Source organism: Salvelinus namaycush, chromosome 33 (genome assembly GCF_016432855.1).
Source record: "Salvelinus namaycush isolate Seneca chromosome 33, SaNama_1.0, whole genome shotgun sequence".
In the NCBI taxonomy this organism is placed as follows: Eukaryota; Metazoa; Chordata; class Actinopteri; order Salmoniformes; family Salmonidae; genus Salvelinus; species Salvelinus namaycush.
In genome coordinates this window covers 23,832,615-23,854,588 of record NC_052339.1, presented here as the reverse complement: position 1 = coordinate 23,854,588, position 21,974 = coordinate 23,832,615, and the positions used below count along the sequence as shown (strand labels likewise).

The following is a 21,974-nucleotide window of genomic DNA, read 5'->3' as shown; positions in this document are numbered from 1 at the left end:
CTTCTTCAGCTCCCACTTTAAGTAATTTAACTAGTTTCTTTCTCGTGTGGATAAATAATATGCATAACATTTAAAGCACAATATATGCGTTTATATATGTTATATGCATAACATTTGTCAGCCTGATAGTTGTTCGAGTAGGACACAAGGTAAAATAAAGACTTGAATTAACTCATGATATTCTCCCTTGGATTCCCCTGTTTGTGTTGAGTCTCAAGCTTGGCCTTGCGGTGAATTCAACAGCTGACTGGCAGGCCACAGTAAAAACCGGCTATATCGTACAAATTAATGAAAACAAAAATGTGCTTTTTTGTCTTTAAGGTTAGGGTTAGGCATAAGGTTAGAAGTGTAACATTTTAGAAATAGGCGGGGTTTATGGCTGTGGTAACTAGTGACGACCCAGACAAGGGAATAGTTTGAGAAGTAGGCGTCTGGCATGTGCAGATATCTATGGTTTCAATACACAGCATTTCCTGTCAATTTAGGTGCAACTAGCATACTAGCTAGCACGGAGCCAACATGGCTGTGCGACAACGCAGGAAAAAAAATAGCTAGCTAACCTCAAAATAAACAAAACCGAACCAAAAGAAAGGTGTAGGTTACATGCCTGAAAACAATGCAAAGCTAGCAGCAACGCTGGGAAGTGGTGCGTTCATGCTATGCATGTCGTCTGTTTACAAGCTAACATGGACCTTGGATCAATGCTGTACAACAATTTGAAAGATGTATCATGGAGCACGACGTCTTTACCCTTAGATCGACTTGTCAGTGTTTATAGATTGCCGCAAATTGTGAAGCTGGACAGTGGTAGGTAAACTTTGAGCAATATATTTTTTTTAGTAAGGGTTAACGAGTTAATACGCTGCTTAAAATGGCAGTAAGCCAATTAAGTTAGCTAGCCTCCAACCTAACCATCTAATGTTAGTTAAATTGGCTAGCAACCATTAACTAGCTAACAGTTAGCTACTCTGTCATTGTTGACAACGTAGCTAACGTTAGTCAACAAAGTTGCAAAAGCTTACCTAGCCTTTTAATACAATTTGAAAAAATAGAAGAAATGTATAAACGCTTGTAGCTAGCTAGATTCATTGCTTGATTGTTATCAAGTTCCCGGCACTGCATCTCAGTGCTAGAGGCGTCATATTGACCCTGGTTCGATTCCAGGCTGTATCACAACCGGTCGTGATTGGGAGTCCCATAGGGCAGCGCACAATTGGCCCAGTGTCGTTAGGGTTTAGCCGTGGTAGGCCATCATTGTAAATAATAATTTGTTCTTAACTGACTTGTCTACTTAAATAAATAAACATAACGTTACATTTGTAATTGAAAGAGGAATGCATTGCAATAGTTTTTTCTGTAGCATGCAGTCCAAGAGTGGGCTACCAACAAAAACGTAGCTAAACAGTAGAGCAAATGCAGAGATTTTTTCACATGCAAATGTAATTTGGTTTAGGCCGTGATAGCCATATCTACAGTTCTATTTAAAGCTTTAGCTACATAGCCATTGAAAACAATATTTTTTACATTTTAGCCTACAGTTATAAGTCTAGATTAATGCTTAAAGTCTACATTAAACATGAGGTGATACGCTAACGTTAATCATGTAAAATATACCATTCATGTCGGACTGATGACTAGTTATACATTTAAATGATTGATATTACTGTATTCAAATCAATCTGAAAAATTGTGGCAATTTTTTTTATGACTGATGTTTGCTACTTGTGTAATTTGAATAAAAGTGTCTCTTCTCCAGGTGAGTTGGTGGATGTCTTACGAGACAATGACTACCTCTTGATTCATTCCTGTCGTCAATGGACTACAATCACTGCACACAGTCTGGAGGAAGGCCATTATGTCATTGGGCCCAAAATAGAGATCCCGGTACATTATGAAGGTTAGTCAAATCACTGTTCCATTTTTAAATCTACTTTGTCAGTGGTTCACGTGGCAATGTTTACTCAGATGTATGTGAATGCCTTAGAGTAATATTAATCAGTAAACTAAACCCACTCAACCTTTACAACATTCACTATGACTCTCCCTTGCCACGGTCTAGCATATCTTTTAAGCAACCTATTTTACATCACACTTCACATGGACTGATTAGACAGATCTTTGCTAAAAGCTTATTTTATTGTTAACAAGCTTTTCAATGCCTTTCTAAAGCCATTGAAGTTAATCAAGGAAAAATACATTGATTTGTACTACCAGTACATTTTAAATCCTGTGCTAGAATCAAACATGCAAACACGCACATTGTACTGTTTGCTCAGGGTTTAGAACAGGCACAGTCCCATTTCACTAATCTTAAAAGCTTCTCAGGCTTGAATCAATGATTACACAGACGGTACCCTTTTTACATCACTGACTCTGCTCCGCCTGCACCAATCCAACTGATCTGGCCAATGGGACCTCAGACTGACATATGATCAATGCTCTCGCCTCACAGCATATGGGAAGTGTACTTAGTCAGACTGTAAAACTGATTCACAGAAACACTGTACATAACACTGGAACATTGAGGTTGCAATGAAAGCTTGGCCTGGTGCAGGCTGAGGCTACTGCTGGGAACCAGGGTTATTCAGATAGCAATGTTCCCAAAGGGTCTTTGTTGTGTGTTCACTGAAATATTTCAGAGATGTTTCCTTTTGAAGCACAGACTAAACTAAAAGGGCCTATCCTATCCAGTAACATAAACAAAGGTAATATGCAGCTAGGCTATCCTGTCTGATTCTCTCCACCCCTTCCTGTAGGTCAGTTTAAGCTGCTGGAGCAGGACAGAGATGTCAAGGAACCGGTGCAGTACTTCAACAGTGTGGAGGAGGTGGCCAAAGCATTTCCCGAACGGGTGTATGTCATGGAGGAAATTACGTTCAATGTGAAGGTCAGTTGCTATTGGTTGATAGTTAATCAAAAGTTAATTTTAGCCTTAGTGACTTGTAAGTTATGTACATTTCCAAAATCTACAGATGTGACATTGTCATAAGGAGGTCAATTGGAGTGTTTTTAGGGGTTATAGTTATGTGATCTTTAGGCTATGAGACTACAATCCAACACGTCCTCGTCTCACAGATGGCTTCGGGCGAATGCAACGAGGACACGGAGGTGTACAACATCACACTAAGCACCGGTGATGAGCTCACCCTCATGGGCCAGGCAGAGATCCTGTACGCCAAGGCATCCAAGGAGAAGTCGCGCTTCAACACCATCTTCAAGAAAATCGGCAAGCTCAACTCCATCAGCAAGATCGCGAACCGTGGCAAGATGCCCTGCCTCATCTGCATGAACCACCGGACCAACGAGAGTGTCAGCCTGCCCTTCCAGTGTAAGGGTCGCTTCAGCACCTGCAGCCCCCTAGAGCTTCAGATGCTGGAGGGCGAGCACACCATCCGCAACATCGTGGAGAACACCCGGCTGCCCGTCAACGTCAGCGTGCCTGGCAGCCCGCCGCGCAACCAGCATGACGTCCACCTGATCCGCGAGAGTCACCGCTACAAGTTGGTCAACATCCAGACCAAGACGGTGGTGGTGGGCTGCGTGCTGCGCAGTAACAAGATCATCCCCGTCCACTTCCCGCTCCACATGGCCTCCATGCCCAAGTTCATCATCCCTGAAGGGTTGCTTCAGAACGAGCTGTGGCTGGACACCATGGTGCACCACTGGTTCACCTACTGCCAGGAGCAGTTTGACATTGACGACTATTCCCGTGCTGTGCGTGATGTCAGGACCGACTGGAATGACGTTGATGGGAGGAGCCCCAAGAAGAGTAGTGGTGGTAGCAGCAACAGCAGCAATGGCTGCTCTTCCCACATGCACATGCCCAGCTCTCTCACGTACGCCCGCGACGAGCTTACCCAGTCATTCCACCGGCTCTCGGTGTGTGTCTATGGCAACAACCTGCACAGCAACAGCGAGGTCAACCTGCAGGGCTGCATGACGCTGTGCGGAGACTGGGTGCTCCTGCCATCCGAGGGCGTGCCGGCTGATTCGGTTGACACAGAGTACCTCTTCCCTGAGCTGCTGGAGGACATGAGCCAGTCGGATGTTCCCTACGAGGAGCTGTGGCTGGACCACTTGAGATCAAGTCGGGGAGGAGGAGGGCACAGTGTAGGCGGCGAGGATCCAAGAGGCACCAGCAACACTATCGCCACCTCCATGGCTGTCATATCATACCCAGTCTCCTCCTGTCATATGGGTCCAATGGTCAGCTCTGAAATCTGTCTAGCTCCGCCCCCAGTCCCACCAAAGTCTGAAGCTGTGAGTACACATGAATTCTATCACCATGGCTACATTTAACAACTAATATTCCAGTATTACTACCAAGAAAATTGGAGAAAATATTGATGTTACTGATATAATTGGCTTATGATCAGATGTAGGCCCATTGTAACAATTTAATATTCTTTACTGGTGTAAACATCCTCTCACAGCTAAAAACAAACCATTTCCCAGTAGCGTTTTGGGATGGTTTGAGGCTTTCTGATTTACCTTCACCTTCCTCTCCAGGTGAAGGTAGAATGCCGTCATTTGAACGCCCCTCCCATTCCCTCCCGAAGTTCCAAGCAGATGATGTCCACCCCAACGCCGGCTGTAGCTAAGGCTCGGCAGACGGAAACGCGCTCTCCAAGCCCTACACTCTCCTATTATTCCTCAGGCCTACACAGCATGTAAAATCCCAATGTGTAGCCTCATCATTTGCACATACCTTTTGACTTCAATGCATGTTTCACACACACCACTCAAGTTAGGATTTGGTCCTGCAGTCTATAGATTGTATTCTGATACTAGATGATACATTGAATTTACCATTATTATTTTTTTAAACTTATGTACACATTGCTGACTAGTCAATAGCCCTTGTTTCCCTCCCAATGGTCTGGAGTGTTGGGCTAAATTTATCCCTATGTGACATTATTTCAGAATATTTTAGCTGTGTTTAGACTCAACTTGTACCTAGTTCTTTCACTAACTTTTGGTATTTTTGTTTTGCTCGCAGCAGTGGAGGAGAGAATGAAGTGACCGAGGCAGACGAGCAGAACCACGTATGTTACCCCTGTAACTGGGTCAAGGGCAACGAGGAGTGCCTGACGGCATCCCACGTGAGCCCACCTCTCGACGGCGTACTCTCCTGCCCTTCTAGACTATCGTGGCCCAACGACTTCTATGGAGGGGATTCTCAAAGCATGGAGGAGTTCCTGCCTATCCCCTGTCAAAGTTACTACAGCTATCCCAGAAAAAGACCCTCTGGCACGCCCAAGTCACCATGCACTTCCAGCCTTTTTGACTTAGATAGAAAAGAGCAGAAGGGCGGTAGCGCCATCCCCTTGAAATCCCACAAAGCCTCATACACTAATCAGTTTTGCACCAAGTCGTCGAGCTACACCCTGGAAATGTACAGAGACAATATGAGAGACGAATGTAACACTAAACAAAGCCTATCGTGCCCCATCTTGCCACCGAGGACGCCCAAATCAAACGAGACCTGTAAAGATTCTGTCGAAGATACGGCGCAGGACACTCTAAAGTGCCTGGTCAGCCAACAACACGACCAGGTCACGACGACGGAAATATTCTCCATCTCCTATCCCCCCCTACCGCCACTGTCCTCCCCCTCCCTGCCAGCCCCCGGAGGACAATGGCAACCACCTACCAACCTCTCTGGTCTTTCCATCGAAGAGGTGTCCAAATCGTTACGGTTCATCGGCATTTCCGGTGACATTGTGTCTTCGTTCGTGACAGAGAAAATCGATGGGAATCTACTTCTGCAGCTTACGGAGGAGATTCTGACGGAGGACTTCAAGTTAAGCAAACTCCAAGTGAAGAAACTCATGCAGTTTATTAAAGGTTGGAGGCCTAAAATATAGCCTAACCCTTTACCAAAATGTTTTGTACTCAAATGCTATGCACATCCAGAAATTATTCTGGGGGTTATTTCATATAGCAGAAGTTGGCCAGATGATTTTCTGAAACAATTCTGCACATTCTAGTTCTTTGAGAAAGATAACACATGAATTGGGCATAGTATATGAATTACTATATACCCTCAATAACCCACACTCAACGTTAAGCTTTCTTGTTAAACCAGAAAACCAAGGGCAGTCTCGAAGGTGGCTGCCTAACTTGTCAATCCAGCTCTCCGAAGTCCAACCCTGGTAATCATTACAGTTGTCTATGTAACAGGGATGTGTTTGTTGTGTGTTAACTCGTCATTATATCTGTTTAGATTTTCTGTTTGTCCTCTTTAGGGACATTCCCTCACAACTCCGTTACTATTTGCTTTAACCCAAAGCCTTTCAACAGAAGTAATGAGGTTATTCATGAAAGTTTGCAATCCAAGCGATGGCATTTAACTAATTTATGTGTGTGCTCCTTGTAATGCGTAATTAATAACCACCAATACAATGTAACTTCATATTCCGCATAATGAAATGCACTTGAGTAAAACCGCCGTTGCCAGTACAAATAGACTGTGAATCGACTCATGACAACAGTGTCCTTAAATCTGTCATTTTTTTGAACCAACGTTGACTTTAATGGTTAGAGGAAGCATTGGGGTTCAAGAAACAACTACCGGGATGTACCGTTGTTTAATTTGTCAAACCATTGTCCTTTAGCAGAGAACTTGCTATTTAAACTAAGGATATGTTACATGGGTTTTAAAGAGTATTTAATAACTACTAGCCATTGATTCATTTTATATAAACTGGGATATATCTTTCCTTATTGTGCACATTCACAAATACAGATTCTGACTTGAGACTAATCTGCCTTAACCCACCATAGACCATTAACTATACTACATTTAGCTGGGGTTCAAGGTAGTGAAGCGTAACAAAACGTTCAGATAGATATGCTTTGTATAGAAATGTGAAATCATGTTACGACTATAGCTATCTGCAACATTTCACCTTACTGAATACACCTTGTGTAATTTTTCCGGTGTTTGTGTGTCAAATTATTGTAACGTTATGACAGTAAATGATCAGTAGCACAGGACCATGAACGGGACAACGTACTAACTTATGAACCCCCATTATATTTTGACCTAACTCTTTCTATGGTTGTGTATGATCAATAAACATGGACACGTCTCATCTTTTGGCTGAGCTACAATGACGACAACCTTGCACAAATGCACATCGAAGGACTGCTGTTTTATTCAATGATTCGCCATGCAGTGCCTTCCAAACAAACAAAAAGACATTTAAACAATGAAGTGTCTAATTTGAGAGTGTGTTAGAATTCATTTATTTTAAGCATTTTTTTAAACAATCATAAAAAGACTGAAGACAGGGCTTCATGTACCAACTTCATAATCTATAAGGAACAACATCAGCACTATATCGTGGGCAACAGTCCATTGGTCCTGTTTGAATATTATAGGAACGCATGCTTCCTCGTTCCCTTGAAGAAATCTCTGATCCTTAAAGGAAAATTCCACCCTAAAACTCATTTGGTATTTGTTTCATTAGTCCATTGTTGATGTTGTCCCAAAATGTATGTCAGCAATCACGTTTTCAAGATATATAACTTTCAAAATACAGCAGTACAGCCGGTTTCATGCATTTTGCTTCGTATAACGCAACAGGCGTCATTCCGGCTGTATTTAGAAAGTGATATTAAACTTGATTGCTGACATGCAAAACATTTTTGTTGAATCAGTGATTACTTCAAGGAAGGGTGTGTTTTTAAAGTATTCAAACATAGTTAAGTTGTGTCTCGGAGGGGCCTCATTGGGAGAGATGTGTGCATTTCAGATCCAGGGCTCCCAGCCCACCCAGACCCTCCCCAGAATGTTGGGGTCCATGGCCTGGTCCAAAAGACAGTCCACCTGGCTCTCTACCGACAGGCCGTCGGGCCCCAGCCGGGCACGCACATTATGCTCCTCACTTCCCAATGCCACAGACTGCATGCCCTTGAAGGCAGAGTCCTTCTCAAAGCCCAGCTTCAGCTCCTCACTAAAAACAAACAAGAGAGACTAAGGGCCAGATTCAGCCACCCTACCATAGAAATGTTTACTAAGGCCGGGATTCAAACAAGCGCTAATAAATGACTAGTGCACTACGATTAACTGATCAGTGATTTCTGCTTTAGCCATCATCCGTGGAGTTCACAGCAAATTGATCTCCGCAAACGTTGGGGAAATTGCCTTTAAAAGGAAATAATTGTGCACAGGTCATTAATCTGCGTTAGACTGAATCCCGGTCAAAGTTCTCTCATTTACTTTGCACTACTAATGCCTATGCACTCATCTTATTGTGCTGATCTCTTCACCATAGTCAAAACAGAGATACTGCAATGCGGTTTTGATTGAATCGAGCTCTTAAGACATGTACACAAGTAAACCCCCTGACTTTGTGAAAACCCAATTCAAAACTCCCTGGACACAAAAATCAATGAAAGTTATCCACTGTGTTTTCCTTGAGGAAATCTTGCCTACCTGGTTATGGTGGCAGGGTTTGCTCCTTCTAGTTTTCTTCTGGCAAAGTTGACTTTCTGTAGAGGGTACCAGTTAATTTCTTTGGTGTTGATGCTCTCAGTCCAGGTGCCTCCCTTCTTCAGCTGTTTCAGCTCAAAGTTCTGAGGGTTAGTGAAAACAAGTTAGTAACATTTTCATAATGTACACACATCAAATTAAAGTACTCTTAGATGCTGGGCCCTAGACCTCGTGCACCCACCTTCCAGTCCAGAGACGGCTCCTTGACAAACACGTCCATGGTGTTGAGCAGCAGCTCAGGGTTGGCCCTGTAGGCTCTCAACGAATGCACCATCACACTCTGGATCAGGCCCGACTGTTTCATAGGCTGCATCAGATTCACAAACTGCCTCGTCAAGCGGAATGGCATCAGCTCTGGCACGGGGAGGAACTGCAAGAAAAAAATATTTGTCCAGATTTTCTTAGGGGTATAGATGTGAACTTGTACAAATATCATTCAAAAAGAAAATACGCTTAACTATATACCCAATGTAATAAACAGCTGCTTGCACATTCAACTCACAAGGCCGCACTATCCACTACACCAGTTAGTCTTAATCCTGGTCCTGGAAGCCCAAAGGGGTGAAAATATTTATTTTGCCCTACCACTGTACAGTTGATTCCTATGATCAACTCATAAATTGCTTTGATGGTTTAAATCACGTGTGTAGTACAAAGACACAAATGTGCCAGAATTAATAAACACTGCTCTACACTATCCCTGCCCTCAAAACAAGACAAAACATCAGGGGTGCCCACCTGTGTGGCAGAACCAAAGGCGTGGCCAAAGTCGATTCCGATCATACCACCGGTCTCCATGTTGACCATGAAGTTGGAGAGGTGACGGTCACCGATGCCCAGGAGCCATTGGCTGATACACAGCAAAGCATGGGAGCTGGTGAAGTGGGAGCGCAGAGAGAGGAAGGCTTCGGGGGTGGTGCTCATCCGGACAAACGCTCTCCTGGAAAAAAGATTGACAACGACCCTTTTTGAATTTGCAGAAGAATCTATGGCCGGCACACGCTGGATTAATCTTCTATTACGTGTACAGAAACTTTTCATGACATGGATTGTCCCTCGGTATTGGACTGAAGACTGCTCCACTTCAGTATGCTCTAAAGATAATTGATAGGATCAAAGCCTTGGGCCCTGTTAATAAACATCCTTCATCCCTTTCTTTCTTGAAGTAAGCACTGATCAAAAACAAATTGATAGGTGTAAACCGTTCTATCACAAACAGTAGCTTTCACCAATCCGGGCATGTCAGATCAGGGATTTCTTCAAGAAAATGAGGAAGGAAGGACTTTAGGTTTGTTTACTAAATGTAACAGCTTGATAGCTGCATCTATACACAATGGTGTGGGTCATTATATAAATTAGAAACCCACCTCAGCAGATCGCCCGGTACAAGCTGTTCCATCTTCATGAAATTATTGACTGTTTCATTGCGCTTTGCCATCCTGTGATAGATGGCATAAATACATTTAAATGGAAAATTATCTGGAACAGTTAGGAAAAAAAAGGCACAAATGGGATTTATTACAGCACAAGACCCAGGATACATATTTACTAGATAAAAGCATAATAACAGGGTCAGTGAGTTTATTATGTTTAAGTACAACACACAGTTCAGTTGACTTACTTGTAAGACTCAGCATAGCGTCCGATACCTTGTATTTGACAAGCGTCTGACTTGGTGACTTTGGTGAGCCAGTTTTCATAGACTTCATTCGGTCTACAGTGAACAAAGAAAAAAGGATAATTTATTTTGTCTAGATCGTCAGTGAGATCAGTTGTAGATTCTTCTATGTTTTTGGCATATCTGCTACTACTGGCAAATCTGGTACTACTGTACCTCGTTACAGTCTGCTGCTCCTCCTCAGTCCTGGTGCGGAGCAGCAGGTCTTTTAGCGTACAGGTATTCTCCATCCACTCAATCAGTCCAATTCTGTAGGGATACATCAAAAACATACTGAAAAGTACAGGAGCTGTCTGCTTGGTAAACAGAAAATAACTTCATGACCCCTGCAATACCAGCTGTTAATTTTAAACTGCCACATTTACACAATGATGATTATTAGTTGAATCACGTGTGCAAGTGATGGATAAAGTATGTTGGCCCTGAGGACTGGGTCGGGAAAACACTTTAAATAAAATGAAAAGCTACCTGGTGGTTATGGGCACCACCTGGTAGGTTCGGAGCTGCATGCTGCTGTGGGCGCAGGTGGTGTTCTGGGCCAGGAGGATGTTCATGACGGTGAAGAGCTGTTCGATGCGCTGGTCCTGACGGAGGTCTTCTCCGCCCTTCACCAAAAATGGGTACTCCCGCTCGTCGTCCCCACGCACGATCAGACGTTTGGGCCGCCGGATGGAGTTCATCACCTTTACCTGGGGACGGATGAACGCAGACACACACAAGTTAAATTAAGTGCTACTACTATTTCCCCTAGATTATATCCATGCCTAGATATAAAAAGGCCCCCGAAGTAACATTCAGGGTTGCAAACAGCAACACATTCAATTGAAATAGAGGCTAAAGTGAGGGTCAAGAGAACAACAGGAAGTGGAAATAACAGCTGTGGATCATACATACCCTTTCATCAAATCCTGTAATTTTTGCATGATACTCTGGCAAAGGTTTGGATCTGCTGTCATATTGCCCTAAAAGACAAGAGGAGATAAACCACATAGTATTGGTGATCATATATTATATATAAAGTGACGCCTGGAAAGCAAAATGGCATCACCTGCGTAGAACTTGACTTGAGAAACGTTGTATCCCTACTGACCTGGGACTTCCAGCTCGTTCCGGAGTGAGTCGGCTTTGAAGCCGCTCAGCCAGGGGGAGTATTCCTTCAGGTTCCCTGGCTCTTTCTGGAACCCGCGCATGGAGCTGATCAGGTCTGTCTCCACCTGCCTCAGGAAGGCCTTGTCTCGCCGCTTCTCAAAAAGCCTGGCACCACCACAGCCCAACCACTTCTCCACTTCCTTGGCAAATTTCTAGAGTGCACCGTAATGAGAGTGATTTCAGTTGAATATAATAACATATATGATATACGCTGAGTATACAAAACATTAGGAACACCTTTCTAATTTTGAGTTGCACCCCCTTTTGCTCTCAGAACAGCCTCAATTCGTCAGGGCATGGACTATACAAGGTGTCAAAAGTGTTCTACAGGGATGCTGGCGCATGTTGACTCCAATGCTTCCCAGTTGTGAAACATCTCAAGGATGATCAATGGAAACAGGATGCACCTGAGCTCAATTTTGAGTCTCATAGAAAAGGGTCTGAATACTGATGTAAATAAGGTATCTGTTTTTTATTTTTAATACATTTTGAAACATTTCTATGGGGTATTGTGTGTAGGTTGATGAGAATAAAAAATTATAATAATTATAATAAGGCTGTAACGTAACAAAATGTGGCAAAAGTAAAGGGGTCTGAATTCTTTCCGAATGCACTGCATATGACAAGTACACCTGTATCTGTGTTTTTTTATGATATGTGAAGATGCCAACCTGTATAAACTTCTTGCGGAATGCGCCAAGGCCTTGTGACTTCTGATCGCAAAGGGAAGAATACATTTCTTCATACATGTTCCTCATCCTCTTCTTATCGAAACTCGTTTTCTCACATTCAGTTTTTACATCGTCCCACCAATCCTGTGACAATCACATGACAATGTTATCAGAATCTACACCTCAAAATGAACTGAGAAGAATCAACAACCACTGATGACCGCAATAAGAAAATGGTTCACTTGTTTCAATGTTGTAATCATCAACCACCTTGAAAAGCATCTCAGGGTTTGTTAGCTGCTGGAGGGCATCAACAAAGTCCCGCACAGCACCCCCTTTATCCAATAGGGACTTGAGCCTGTCCAACACACACATCACCCGTAGTTATTATACAGTTAGTATGAAATACCAATTATTCCTAGTGGTGCTTGTTGCAATGAATCCCAAAGGTATAGGCTAGCTTATGAGCAGATGTAATTTTTGAATAAATTCCATGCAGGTAAATAGCGGACTGTAACATAAAGCGTAATGAAATACACTGTAGTGAACACTGAACTGTTCGACATTGCTTGATACTGGATCCATCTCTAGTAACACAATTTGTTACTATGTAATTGTATGATTCAAAACTCAGCGTCCATGGTCTTTTGGCGTGCTGAGTAGACTGTTTGCCAGGGTGGAAACAGAACAGTACCTGTCAACAAACTCCTGGTGTTTGTGTCCACTGGCCGAGTCCTCAAAGTGGTAGCTCTCATTGCTGATCATGTAGGGGTAGACCAGCGCCTGGGGGTAGCACTCTGCAATCTGACCAATCATATGCTGCACCGCCACCGCCTCGGGCTTGTCCAATAAGGCCATCATCTGACTGATCCAGCCAATCAACAGCCAGCAGGGCACCGTCACCATCTGTCAACCACAACATGGGAACTTTGAGATGATAATTCTAAACAAAGCTATAGTATTTTGAGGAAAAGCTTTCTTATGGAAATGGAATGGACCCTGGTAGGCTCCCTACCTCTTTGGCCATGAGGTCCAGAGTCTCAGCAGGGTAGAGCTCGATGATCTGCAGAAGACGGGGGAACTTGAGCCGGGCCTCTTTTGAGTTTAGCTTCAGGGCTTTGAGCATGCTCTCTACCACGTGAACAGGCAGGGTGGCCAGCTCAGGGAACTCACTAACTACAAGACAACATCCAGATAGACACGTTAGTAGTGATTAGACGATTAGTCACTGCCTAAACAGCAATAAGAGTACATTACTGTGTCTAATAGTTGGTTTCCCTAACTAAATGTCAGTCCTATTTCAGCTGGAATCTACTAAGACATTATACAATGACAACTGGTACTGTCTGGTGCTTAACAAAACTCAGCGTAACAATTACATCTAACCAGGAACCAAATCATCCATAGTGATACACTCATCTTTCCAGGAAACTAGGGCTAAAGTCAGAGGTGCTGGAGGGACTCACTGTTACTGCTTTGCTCCTCTTCACGCAATCCTTGGTCACAGAAGTTGGCCAGAGCCATGTAGGCCTCGACGATGCCGCTGGTGTCTAAACACTCCTGAGTATAGGACTGGACTTCCTCATCCGCCCTCCTCACGGCACCACTGAACAACTCCAGAGCTCGCATCTGCAGCCCTACCACCGCCTGCACAGAGGGTTAGAAATGTTCTGATGTGGCACGGAATTCATCTTTTTGAAAACATACAGCAGGTTACAAACGATGCCCCATAATTGTATACCTTCTGCTGACTAGCTGTTGAGGAAGACCCAGCTAGCTGCAGAACTCTGTCTGCCTTCTCTCTCCCGATGCTCTCCAGAACCGAGGGGCTCCTGCTCACAGCCGAGGCCATGATGTGGTAGGACGTTCCCAACAGGATCCTCTGGTCTCTGAAAACATGGCTGCTGGCACTCTGGCACTCTGCCTGAAGGTCATCTATAGAGGACAAGACTGAACGTAAGGGCTGCACCACATCACGTTGAGGCAACATGCACCCATTTTTCTTAACAAACCTGCTCAATTAATAAAATGAAGATTTATGTAGCCCTTTTTACAACACTTGAGGAGCTTAATCAAACTCAGGCAAATGGTTTGGACACTATTGATCCCAGACCAGTCCATAACGGACCTCCAAGTATCCATGATACTTACCCAGCAGTGGGATAGCCTTCAGCATGGTGGCGATCTGCTCCACGGGCCCCTGAGCCAGGCTGCGTTTGTGGCTGAAGCGGCTGAAGCTGTGGACCCAGCGTAGCAGCCAGCCTCTCTGAGTCTTGGCTTCTCGGTGGAGCTCCTTCAGCAGCTTGGTGGCTACAGGGAAGTTGCTCTGGAATGACAAAGCATTTTAAAAAGGTGCAATGTGTCACTTCCTGTGTGGCCATGGGAGGACATCCACAATGGACAATGGTCAAACAAAAACACGTGGCCTCGGCTGTGAGCAGGAGCCCCTCGGTTCTGGAGAGCATCGGGAGACAGACTAAGATCTCACCTGTTTCCAAGCGCTGTCAGCCATGCATAGCTTCATGCTAAACTTGCAGTCCTTGACGATAGTGTCGAGGTCCTGCTCTGCCCCGTCCACCTCCATGGTGTCACTAGGGGCCTGGTTGCTGAGCTTCTCACATATCTTGTCCAGGAAGAAACATCTGGACCACGGGCAGATAGAAGGGGATATTTTGACAGTACAAAGAAACCACACACCCTGAATTATATAGACACATTTTCTTCAACAAAACAAGAAAAAAAAACTCTTACCGAGACGTAATGATATCATCCCATACATTCATTGGATCCATTTTGGCGTCAGGATAGCGGTCAATCCATCGTCTAATGAGGTTTTGTAGGGAGTTAATGGAAACTACGACAAAAAGAGATAAATAGAACATATATTTTGTCACCTATGCAGGATATTATGGTGAATCAAAATAGCGAGATAGCTCAGTGGACTAACACCGGTGACCCGGGTTCGAACCCCAGTTGGTCACGAAATAGCAAGATGATATGGTGCCTCAGATCAAAATTAGCGCGATTGGGGGGCACTCACCCTCTCCAGTGATGAACTGGAGGAAGTCCTGGATCTCTGTCAACGCCTGCACTGACTGCAGAATGGTCAGCCGGCTGCGGTTCAGCAGAGAGTCCACACTAGAGTAATTCTTCACAGAGGAAATGTACAAGTGAGTGAGTGAGTGATTGAGTGTGATCAGGCACCTCCATATTTAAATGACAACTGACTTTGTCTGCACTACTCCATCGACATTAACCATGTTTCCTACAATCCTTCCCCCCTCGCACACTAGCAGTAACTACAGTAGCAGTATTTGTCGTCTTGTGGTGCCACTGACCTGCATGAAGACCTGCAAGCAGTTGTTGGCGTAATACTTGGCACGGTCGTAGTCCTCCTGCAAGATGTAGAGCAGGCTGAGTTCCTGGCTGTAGTGGCTCTCCAGCAGGGCCTTGCGCTCTTCCACCTTCATGGCGCCATCCACGAAGCTGAGCAGAGCCTGGTCCCTCTCCCCCAGCTGCAGCTGCTTCAACATACTGCGCATCATATACTGCAGGTATGTTTCCTGTCAAAAGCCAACACACACATTAATGAATACAATCCATCGTGCAAGTCAAAACCCAACTGATAAGGGAATTTATATGTTTAAGGTAATGACTAAAGAATTCCACCCTGAAACGTAATTATTGGATTATGTAACACGTATAAGAATAATTAGACTAACGTAATTATTAGACTATGTAAAATGTATTAAGAATAATTAGACTAAAGTCCAATAAGGTTTGGTCGAGACAAGTAAGGGAGAGAAATGTGTGTGTGACTAAGAAAACACAGAGGACAATTAAACTATACATGACCTGACCTGGTTGGAACTTTGAAAAACTTACGACAGGAAAAAGACACTGTCAAGGTCCCTCTAATCCCGGGAGGGAGGGAACGGTATGGAACTGCCAGCTTGGTAGTGATAAACGAGGAATGTGAACTGTGGGGAAAGATACATCCCACCTACTGTTTGTTTGTCTGTGTGTGCATGTAATCCCCATATTGTTTGTGTGTCGGTGTGTGCGTGTAAGTAGGAAGGGGGGTGAGAGTTATAAAATGACATGTCTTTGTATTATGGACTTCAGAATGTTCTTGTGAATAAAGAACCAACCTTTTTCTTGAGTTTTTGCCTAATTATTATTAAACCCAGGGTCTTACAAACCTCGGAGATTGGTCAAAGCTTAAATAATTGTTTAGTTATCATCATTGGGATTGAAAATTCTCGTGACACCAACACACACATTCATGAATACAATCCATGATGCAAGTCAAAACCCAACACACACATTCATGACTACAATCCATCGTGCAAGTCAAAAGCCAACTGCTACTGTAGATAGCTTTGATATAGTACATACAGACTATAAATAGACTAAATAAAAGCAAATACATACTTTTGTGGCTTGTCATGTATTCTGTGATCCCTCCTTACCCCATAGGAAGTCCCACCCAGTTGACTACTTTAAAAATGGTGAAAGGCTTCAATGGCACAACTCATGCAGGCTTTGTGGCAAGCCCTCTATCCAACTCTGTGGGATGGGATTACCTGATAGAAGGGTTCTGCCCACATCTTGTCCAGGTTGACTGGCTGTTCCTGGTCGATGTTGACGATAGAGCAGTACTGCAGAGACTTCCACTCTGTTAGATGGCTGTATGCCTCCAGGGCCGCCATTTCCCAGAAGTCCTTCTCTGTGTCCGTGGGCTCGCCGTCACTCCACTCCGTGTTGAGCGCCTGCCGCGTTGAGGAACATCAACGTGAGCATCAACGTTAAAAGGTGTTACAGTTGGTAACACTTTTTATAAACCACCTGTGTGTAATGCAATATGACTGCATGTATAGCCTTTAATGCAGTTATGATTACTGTTGTAAGGAGCGGTGAGCTGTTATGAACGCTGTTATGAACGCTTATAAGTTTTATAATACACTAAGGGGTGATAGAGTAACAGGAGTACCATCTACTCCAGGACCAGCAAACTTAAAAACATTGATTTGTTGGATGTTGGTGTTGTATCTGTATTCCTTTTATACACATGTACTTGCACAAATAATCACATCTCAATGAGGCAATTGAATTAAAATCAGCTGGACTTGATCAACATTCTTCTCAATGCATTACCTCGTTGTAGAGCCTCACTGCCTCAGCATAGTTGCTGCTGGCTTCCGCTTGCAGAGCAGTGCATGTGATGGACTTGGTCCCAATCTTGCCGCCAAAGATCCCCCGAACGACGTCGTAGTCTCCTAGAGATCTGTAGAGTCTGGAGGAGAGAAAAAGGAAAAACAATACCACATCAAATTCAAAAGTATAGTACTGTATTAGATGAGGTGTGTGTGTGTGTGTGTGTGTGTACAGCTAAAGCATTTTTAGCACTTGAAAAAGGGCTCTGCAGAAATAAATCCAACCTATAATTATGATTCCCTTTTATTAGATCCTCAAACTACCGTTACATACTTTGCCAGATGAATCCATTTCTCTGTGTCTGGAGGGACCTCTTTGCGTCCACCGCGGGCCCGTTTGGCAGGGGGCTCTTCGGGGCTGCAGCCCTGGACCAAGCCCTCCTCCAGCAACAGGATGCCAGTGGGCTGCTGGAGGCTGGCCAGGCAGCTGGAGCTCACTGCTGCAGGCTGCATTTGGAGCAGATCCTTGTGCTGGTAGCTCATGTCCTGCAAAACACACACACCAGTCATCTTGCAAATCATCTTGTTCACTGGGTATTTCTGTGAATGCATCACATTTTTTCTTACTGTATGCAATGAATAATACATGCACGCCCACAACATACAGTTGAAGTCTACATACACCTTAGCCAAATACATTTAAACTCAGATTTTCATGATTCCAGACATTTAATCCTAGTAAAAATTCCGTTTTAGGTCAGTTAGGATCACCACTTTATTTTAAGAATGTGAAACGTCAGAATAATAGTAGAGAAAATGATTTATTTCAGCTTTTATTTCTTTCATCACATTCCCAGTGGGTCATATGTTTACATACACTCAATTAGTACTTGGTAGCATTGCCCTTAAATTGTTTAACTTGGGTCAAATGTTTCAGGTAGCCTTCCACATGCTTCCCTCAATAAGTTGGGTGAATTTTGGCCCATTCCTCCTGACAGAGCTGGTATAACTGAGTCAGGTTTGTAGGCCTCCTTGCTCGCACACGCTTTTTCAGTTCTGCCCTCACATTTTCTATAGGATTGACGTCAGGGCTTTGTGGTGGCCACTCCAATACCTTGACTTTGTTGTCCTTAAGCCATTTTGCCACAACTGTGGAGGTGTGCTTGGGGTCATTGTTCATTTAGAAGACCCATTTGAAACCATGCTTTAACTTCCTGACTGATGTCTTGTGATGTTGCTTCAATATATCCACATAATTTTCCTTCCTCATGGTGCCATCCATATTGTGAAGTGCACCAGTCCTCCTGCAGCAAAGCACCACCACAACATGATGCTGCCACCCCTGTAATTCACGATTGGGATGGTGTTCCCTCAGCTTGCAAGCTTCCCCCTTTTTCCTCTAAACATAACGATGGTCATTATGGCCAAACAGTTCTATTTTTGTTTCATCAGACCAGAGGACATTTCACCAAAAAGTACGATCTTTGTCCCCATGTGCAGTTGCAAACCGTAGTCTGGCTTTTTTATGGCGGTTTTGGAGCAGTGGCTTCTTCCTTGCTGAGCAGCCTTTCAGGTTATGTCGATATAGGACTCGTTTTACTGTGGATACAGATATTTTGTACCTGTTTCCTCCAACATCTTCACAAGGTCCTTTGCTGTTGTTCTGGGATTGATTTGCACTTTTTTCACCAAAGTACATTCATCTCTAGGAGACAAAATGCGTCTCCTTCCTGAGCGGTATGACGGCTGCATGTGTATGTAAACTTCTGACCCACTGGAATTGTGATACAGTGAAATAATCTGTCTGTAAACAATTGTTGGAAAAATCACTTGTGTCATGCACAAAGTGGATGTCCTAACCAACTTGCCAAAACTATAGTTTGTTTACAAGACATTTGTGGAGTGGTTGAAAAACGAGTTTTAATGACGCCAATCTAAGTGCATGTAAACTTCCGACTTCAACTGTAGCAGAGATGGCAAAGATTCAAGTGTTACAAATGCAGATGCCAACATATGAGAAATATTCCACAATAATCCCAAAATAACTGACCTAAAATAACCGAATCATCCTCTACACACAGTGAAAAAAAACGTGAGAAGTCTCAAACCTGCACACATGCAACAAAAGGAGGAAAGTAAAGGGTACTCTTGCTTAGGAACCCGTTCATATCCCTCAGTAGCTCCTCCTTGATTCTCTTCTTCTCCTCATTAGACTTCTCCAAGCCGTCCATTTCTTGCAGGACACCAGCAAACAGAGAGCTGAACAGCTGCTTGGCCAGAGTGGGATCTCTCTGGGGAAAGACATTTAGAATAAAATGAAGTAGATGAGAACCTGAGTCCAGCTCTGATGAGATGGAAATGTGTGTTCTGCTCTCCCACAACACAGAGCACTACTTTTTACTACCCAAAGTGAAATGTTAAACAAAAGTAAAGTGAGTACAGTATATGAAAGTGACGTAACAGTGGGGTGGCCATCCAGAGGTGGGACAGACCTGTGCCAGAGCCTGCAGGGGAGCGATGAGGCTACTGTGCTGGATCTGGATATCAGGCAAGTCTCCTGATCTGTAGCTGCGGTACAGAGTGACCTGGGCCTCCTTTCTTAGCCTCTGGTCGGCCATCTTGTCCTAAGTTAACACATAACCCGGCCAGTTTCAGGTAAGTGGAAGACAAAATGGCAGCATAAAACTCAAGCAAAAAAAGATTGAAATGCAGATAACTACAAATACAGAACAAATATGGATTTGATCTACACTGAGTGTACAAAACATCAGGAACACCTGCTGTCAGGCTGACCAGATGGAACCAGGTAATAGCTATGATCACTTATTGAGGTCACCTGTTAAATTCACTTCAAAAATCTGTGTAGATGAAGAGAAGTTAAAGACAGTTAAGACAGGTTAAAGAAGGATTTTTAAGCCTCGAGACATGGATTGTGTCACATTCAGAAGGAGAATGACAAGACAAAGTATTTAAGTGCCTTTGAACAGGGTATGGTAGTAGGTGCCAGGCGCACTGGTTTGAGTGCAACGCTACGGAGTTTCTCACGCTCAACAGTTTCCCCATGTGTATCAAGAAGGGTCCATCACCCAAAACACATCCAGCCAACTTGACACAACTGTGGGAAGCATTCGAGTCAACATGGGCCAGCATCCCTGTGGAATGTTTTTGACACCTTGTAGAGTCCATTCCCCGACGAATTGAGGCTGTTCTGAAGGCAAAAGGGGGGGGGTGCAACTCAATATTAGGAAGGTGTTCCTAGTGTTTTGTACACTCTGTGTATAACCCCTTCACTTAAAAAGGGGCTTTCTTGACGCTTGCCTTCTCCTGTCTCTGGTGGCGTATTTCCTTCTTGGCGAAGCCCAAGCTGACTTTCTCTTGGTCCTTGAGGAAGCGTCTCCTCAGCCTCAGGATGTCGGCGCGTTGTTCACTCTGAGCTGTTGAAGAGAAGCAGACAAACAGGACATTGACAGCTGATAGACATACAGTATCCATAAGTGCACACAACGGAAAACATTTGGGGAAAAATGTTTTCTTTGCAATGAAAACAAAAAATGTCTGTTTCTTATTCTTTATGTCCTGGTCCATGTTCATTCTGAGACTATTGTGTTATCATTTTTAAACAAAAGGAATAACATCAAATGGTGGTATGAAACTTGAGAGACTAGCCTTTGCTGCGGCTGTCACCCTCGTCAGAAGGCGAGGCGAGGCGCCTGGTGCCAAAGCCTTCCCCGGTGGGCCTCCAAGCAGCCGGCTTCTTCTTGTCAAACACGAGTAGAGCGGAAAGGGACTCAGAGGACAGCGAGTACTCAGCCAGGGTGTCCACGCTGCTGCCGGTCAACCAGTTATAGGCGGAGCGCCGGCCTGAAATACAGGGAAACAAAACAATATAAAACGCACGTAACCACACAAAAAACACAAATATGCTAAACACTATCAAAGAGTTAACTCAAATGTATAGCTAACAATTAGTTAGCTATGACTAACCAGCTGTAACTAACTCACACCCATACCCCAACCAACTGAATATCTCAGTTTCAAAGGCTTTTGAAGGAAAGGGGACGTACATACCTGGAGCTTGAGTCTGGCTGAACTCCAGTGAGCCTTGTGTTGCTCGGAGCTGGTTCCTCACGGTCCCTGGTTGAGACGTGGAGCTCTCCGGGCCCTGCGTGGCTCCCTGTGTGGCTTGAGTTTCCACAAACATCGGGGTTAGGACGGTGCTCCTGAGACGCCAGTTCGAATCAATCACATAGTCCTTTAAGAGAGAAAACGTCATCAAAACACTTTGCTCTACAGTCTTATTACAGATTTCCCCACAGTAGTAGATGTTTGTGTCTTTTCTGATCATGTGTGGAATTCACATTTAATCTAATAAACCTGAAAATATATATTTGAATGTACTTTTCTGTCACATTGTTTTGTTAAAGTACATCTATCAAAATGTGCATTCTTTGCAGGCTGAAGCCTATATTAGTCACTTCATAGAAATAGAATGTTCTAAAAATAACAATCTTGAAAGAATGATCAATAAATAAATTATTTGATTTCTACGGTGGTCACAGTCTCCTGACCTGGAACTTGCACTCGGACAGCGGGTACTCAAACATGTTGCGTGTGTAGTCTGGACTCTGGCTGGTCATCTCCAGGAGCAGGTTAGTGGCCAGACTGAGGAAGTGTTCCTCGATGCGACTAGAGTATAGAGAATGCAGTAACACCAGCATGCGCTCCAGGGTGGCTTTGGGCAGGCGCTTCTCGTGGCTCCAGAAGTTACGCACGTACAGCCTGCAGATTGAGGGGAGTCAGAATGCTACAGACACTACTTT

At 44.0% G+C, this 21,974-nt stretch overlaps 2 protein-coding genes across 3 annotated transcripts in view; one reads left to right on the top strand and one right to left on the bottom strand.

Moving 5' to 3' along the window:
* The first annotated feature begins 426 nt into the window (after positions 1 to 426).
* Positions 427 to 7,097, top strand: LOC120028111 (GRB2-associated and regulator of MAPK protein 1-like). Of its 2 annotated transcripts, none has more exons than XM_038973292.1 (6): positions 427 to 807; positions 1,757 to 1,897; positions 2,757 to 2,887; positions 3,076 to 4,260; positions 4,510 to 4,670; positions 5,003 to 7,097. In XM_038973292.1, the coding sequence occupies exons 1-6, from the start codon at positions 660 to 662 to the stop codon at positions 5,865 to 5,867; spliced, it is 2,631 nt and encodes an 876-aa protein (XP_038829220.1). In that variant the 5' UTR covers positions 427 to 659; the 3' UTR covers positions 5,868 to 7,097. The 2 variants fall into 2 exon arrangements, with proteins under 2 accessions (XP_038829220.1, XP_038829219.1); XM_038973291.1 differs by having other exon boundaries at positions 5,000 to 7,097.
* Positions 7,098 to 7,138: 41 nt separating this feature from the next.
* prkdc (protein kinase, DNA-activated, catalytic subunit) overlaps positions 7,139 to 21,974 on the bottom strand; it is a 43,647-nt gene continuing 28,811 nt past the window's right edge. The window contains exons 57-86 of the mRNA XM_038972978.1: positions 21,723 to 21,933; positions 21,223 to 21,406; positions 20,821 to 21,015; positions 20,467 to 20,588; positions 19,647 to 19,772; positions 19,263 to 19,445; positions 17,489 to 17,700; positions 17,156 to 17,294; positions 16,585 to 16,770; positions 15,337 to 15,561; positions 15,039 to 15,147; positions 14,750 to 14,852; positions 14,487 to 14,640; positions 14,150 to 14,324; positions 13,740 to 13,933; positions 13,465 to 13,645; positions 13,014 to 13,174; positions 12,693 to 12,904; positions 12,269 to 12,356; positions 11,999 to 12,142; positions 11,269 to 11,479; positions 11,073 to 11,140; positions 10,647 to 10,867; positions 10,335 to 10,427; positions 10,122 to 10,214; positions 9,868 to 9,939; positions 9,239 to 9,440; positions 8,682 to 8,870; positions 8,444 to 8,583; positions 7,139 to 7,961 (exon numbers count right to left, since the gene is read on the bottom strand). Of these exons, the coding sequence (XP_038828906.1) occupies positions 7,757 to 7,961; positions 8,444 to 8,583; positions 8,682 to 8,870; positions 9,239 to 9,440; positions 9,868 to 9,939; positions 10,122 to 10,214; positions 10,335 to 10,427; positions 10,647 to 10,867; positions 11,073 to 11,140; positions 11,269 to 11,479; positions 11,999 to 12,142; positions 12,269 to 12,356; positions 12,693 to 12,904; positions 13,014 to 13,174; positions 13,465 to 13,645; positions 13,740 to 13,933; positions 14,150 to 14,324; positions 14,487 to 14,640; positions 14,750 to 14,852; positions 15,039 to 15,147; positions 15,337 to 15,561; positions 16,585 to 16,770; positions 17,156 to 17,294; positions 17,489 to 17,700; positions 19,263 to 19,445; positions 19,647 to 19,772; positions 20,467 to 20,588; positions 20,821 to 21,015; positions 21,223 to 21,406; positions 21,723 to 21,933 (4,798 nt within the window). The 3' untranslated portion in view covers positions 7,139 to 7,756. The remainder of the gene's footprint in view (positions 7,962 to 8,443; positions 8,584 to 8,681; positions 8,871 to 9,238; positions 9,441 to 9,867; positions 9,940 to 10,121; positions 10,215 to 10,334; positions 10,428 to 10,646; positions 10,868 to 11,072; positions 11,141 to 11,268; positions 11,480 to 11,998; positions 12,143 to 12,268; positions 12,357 to 12,692; positions 12,905 to 13,013; positions 13,175 to 13,464; positions 13,646 to 13,739; positions 13,934 to 14,149; positions 14,325 to 14,486; positions 14,641 to 14,749; positions 14,853 to 15,038; positions 15,148 to 15,336; positions 15,562 to 16,584; positions 16,771 to 17,155; positions 17,295 to 17,488; positions 17,701 to 19,262; positions 19,446 to 19,646; positions 19,773 to 20,466; positions 20,589 to 20,820; positions 21,016 to 21,222; positions 21,407 to 21,722; positions 21,934 to 21,974) is intronic.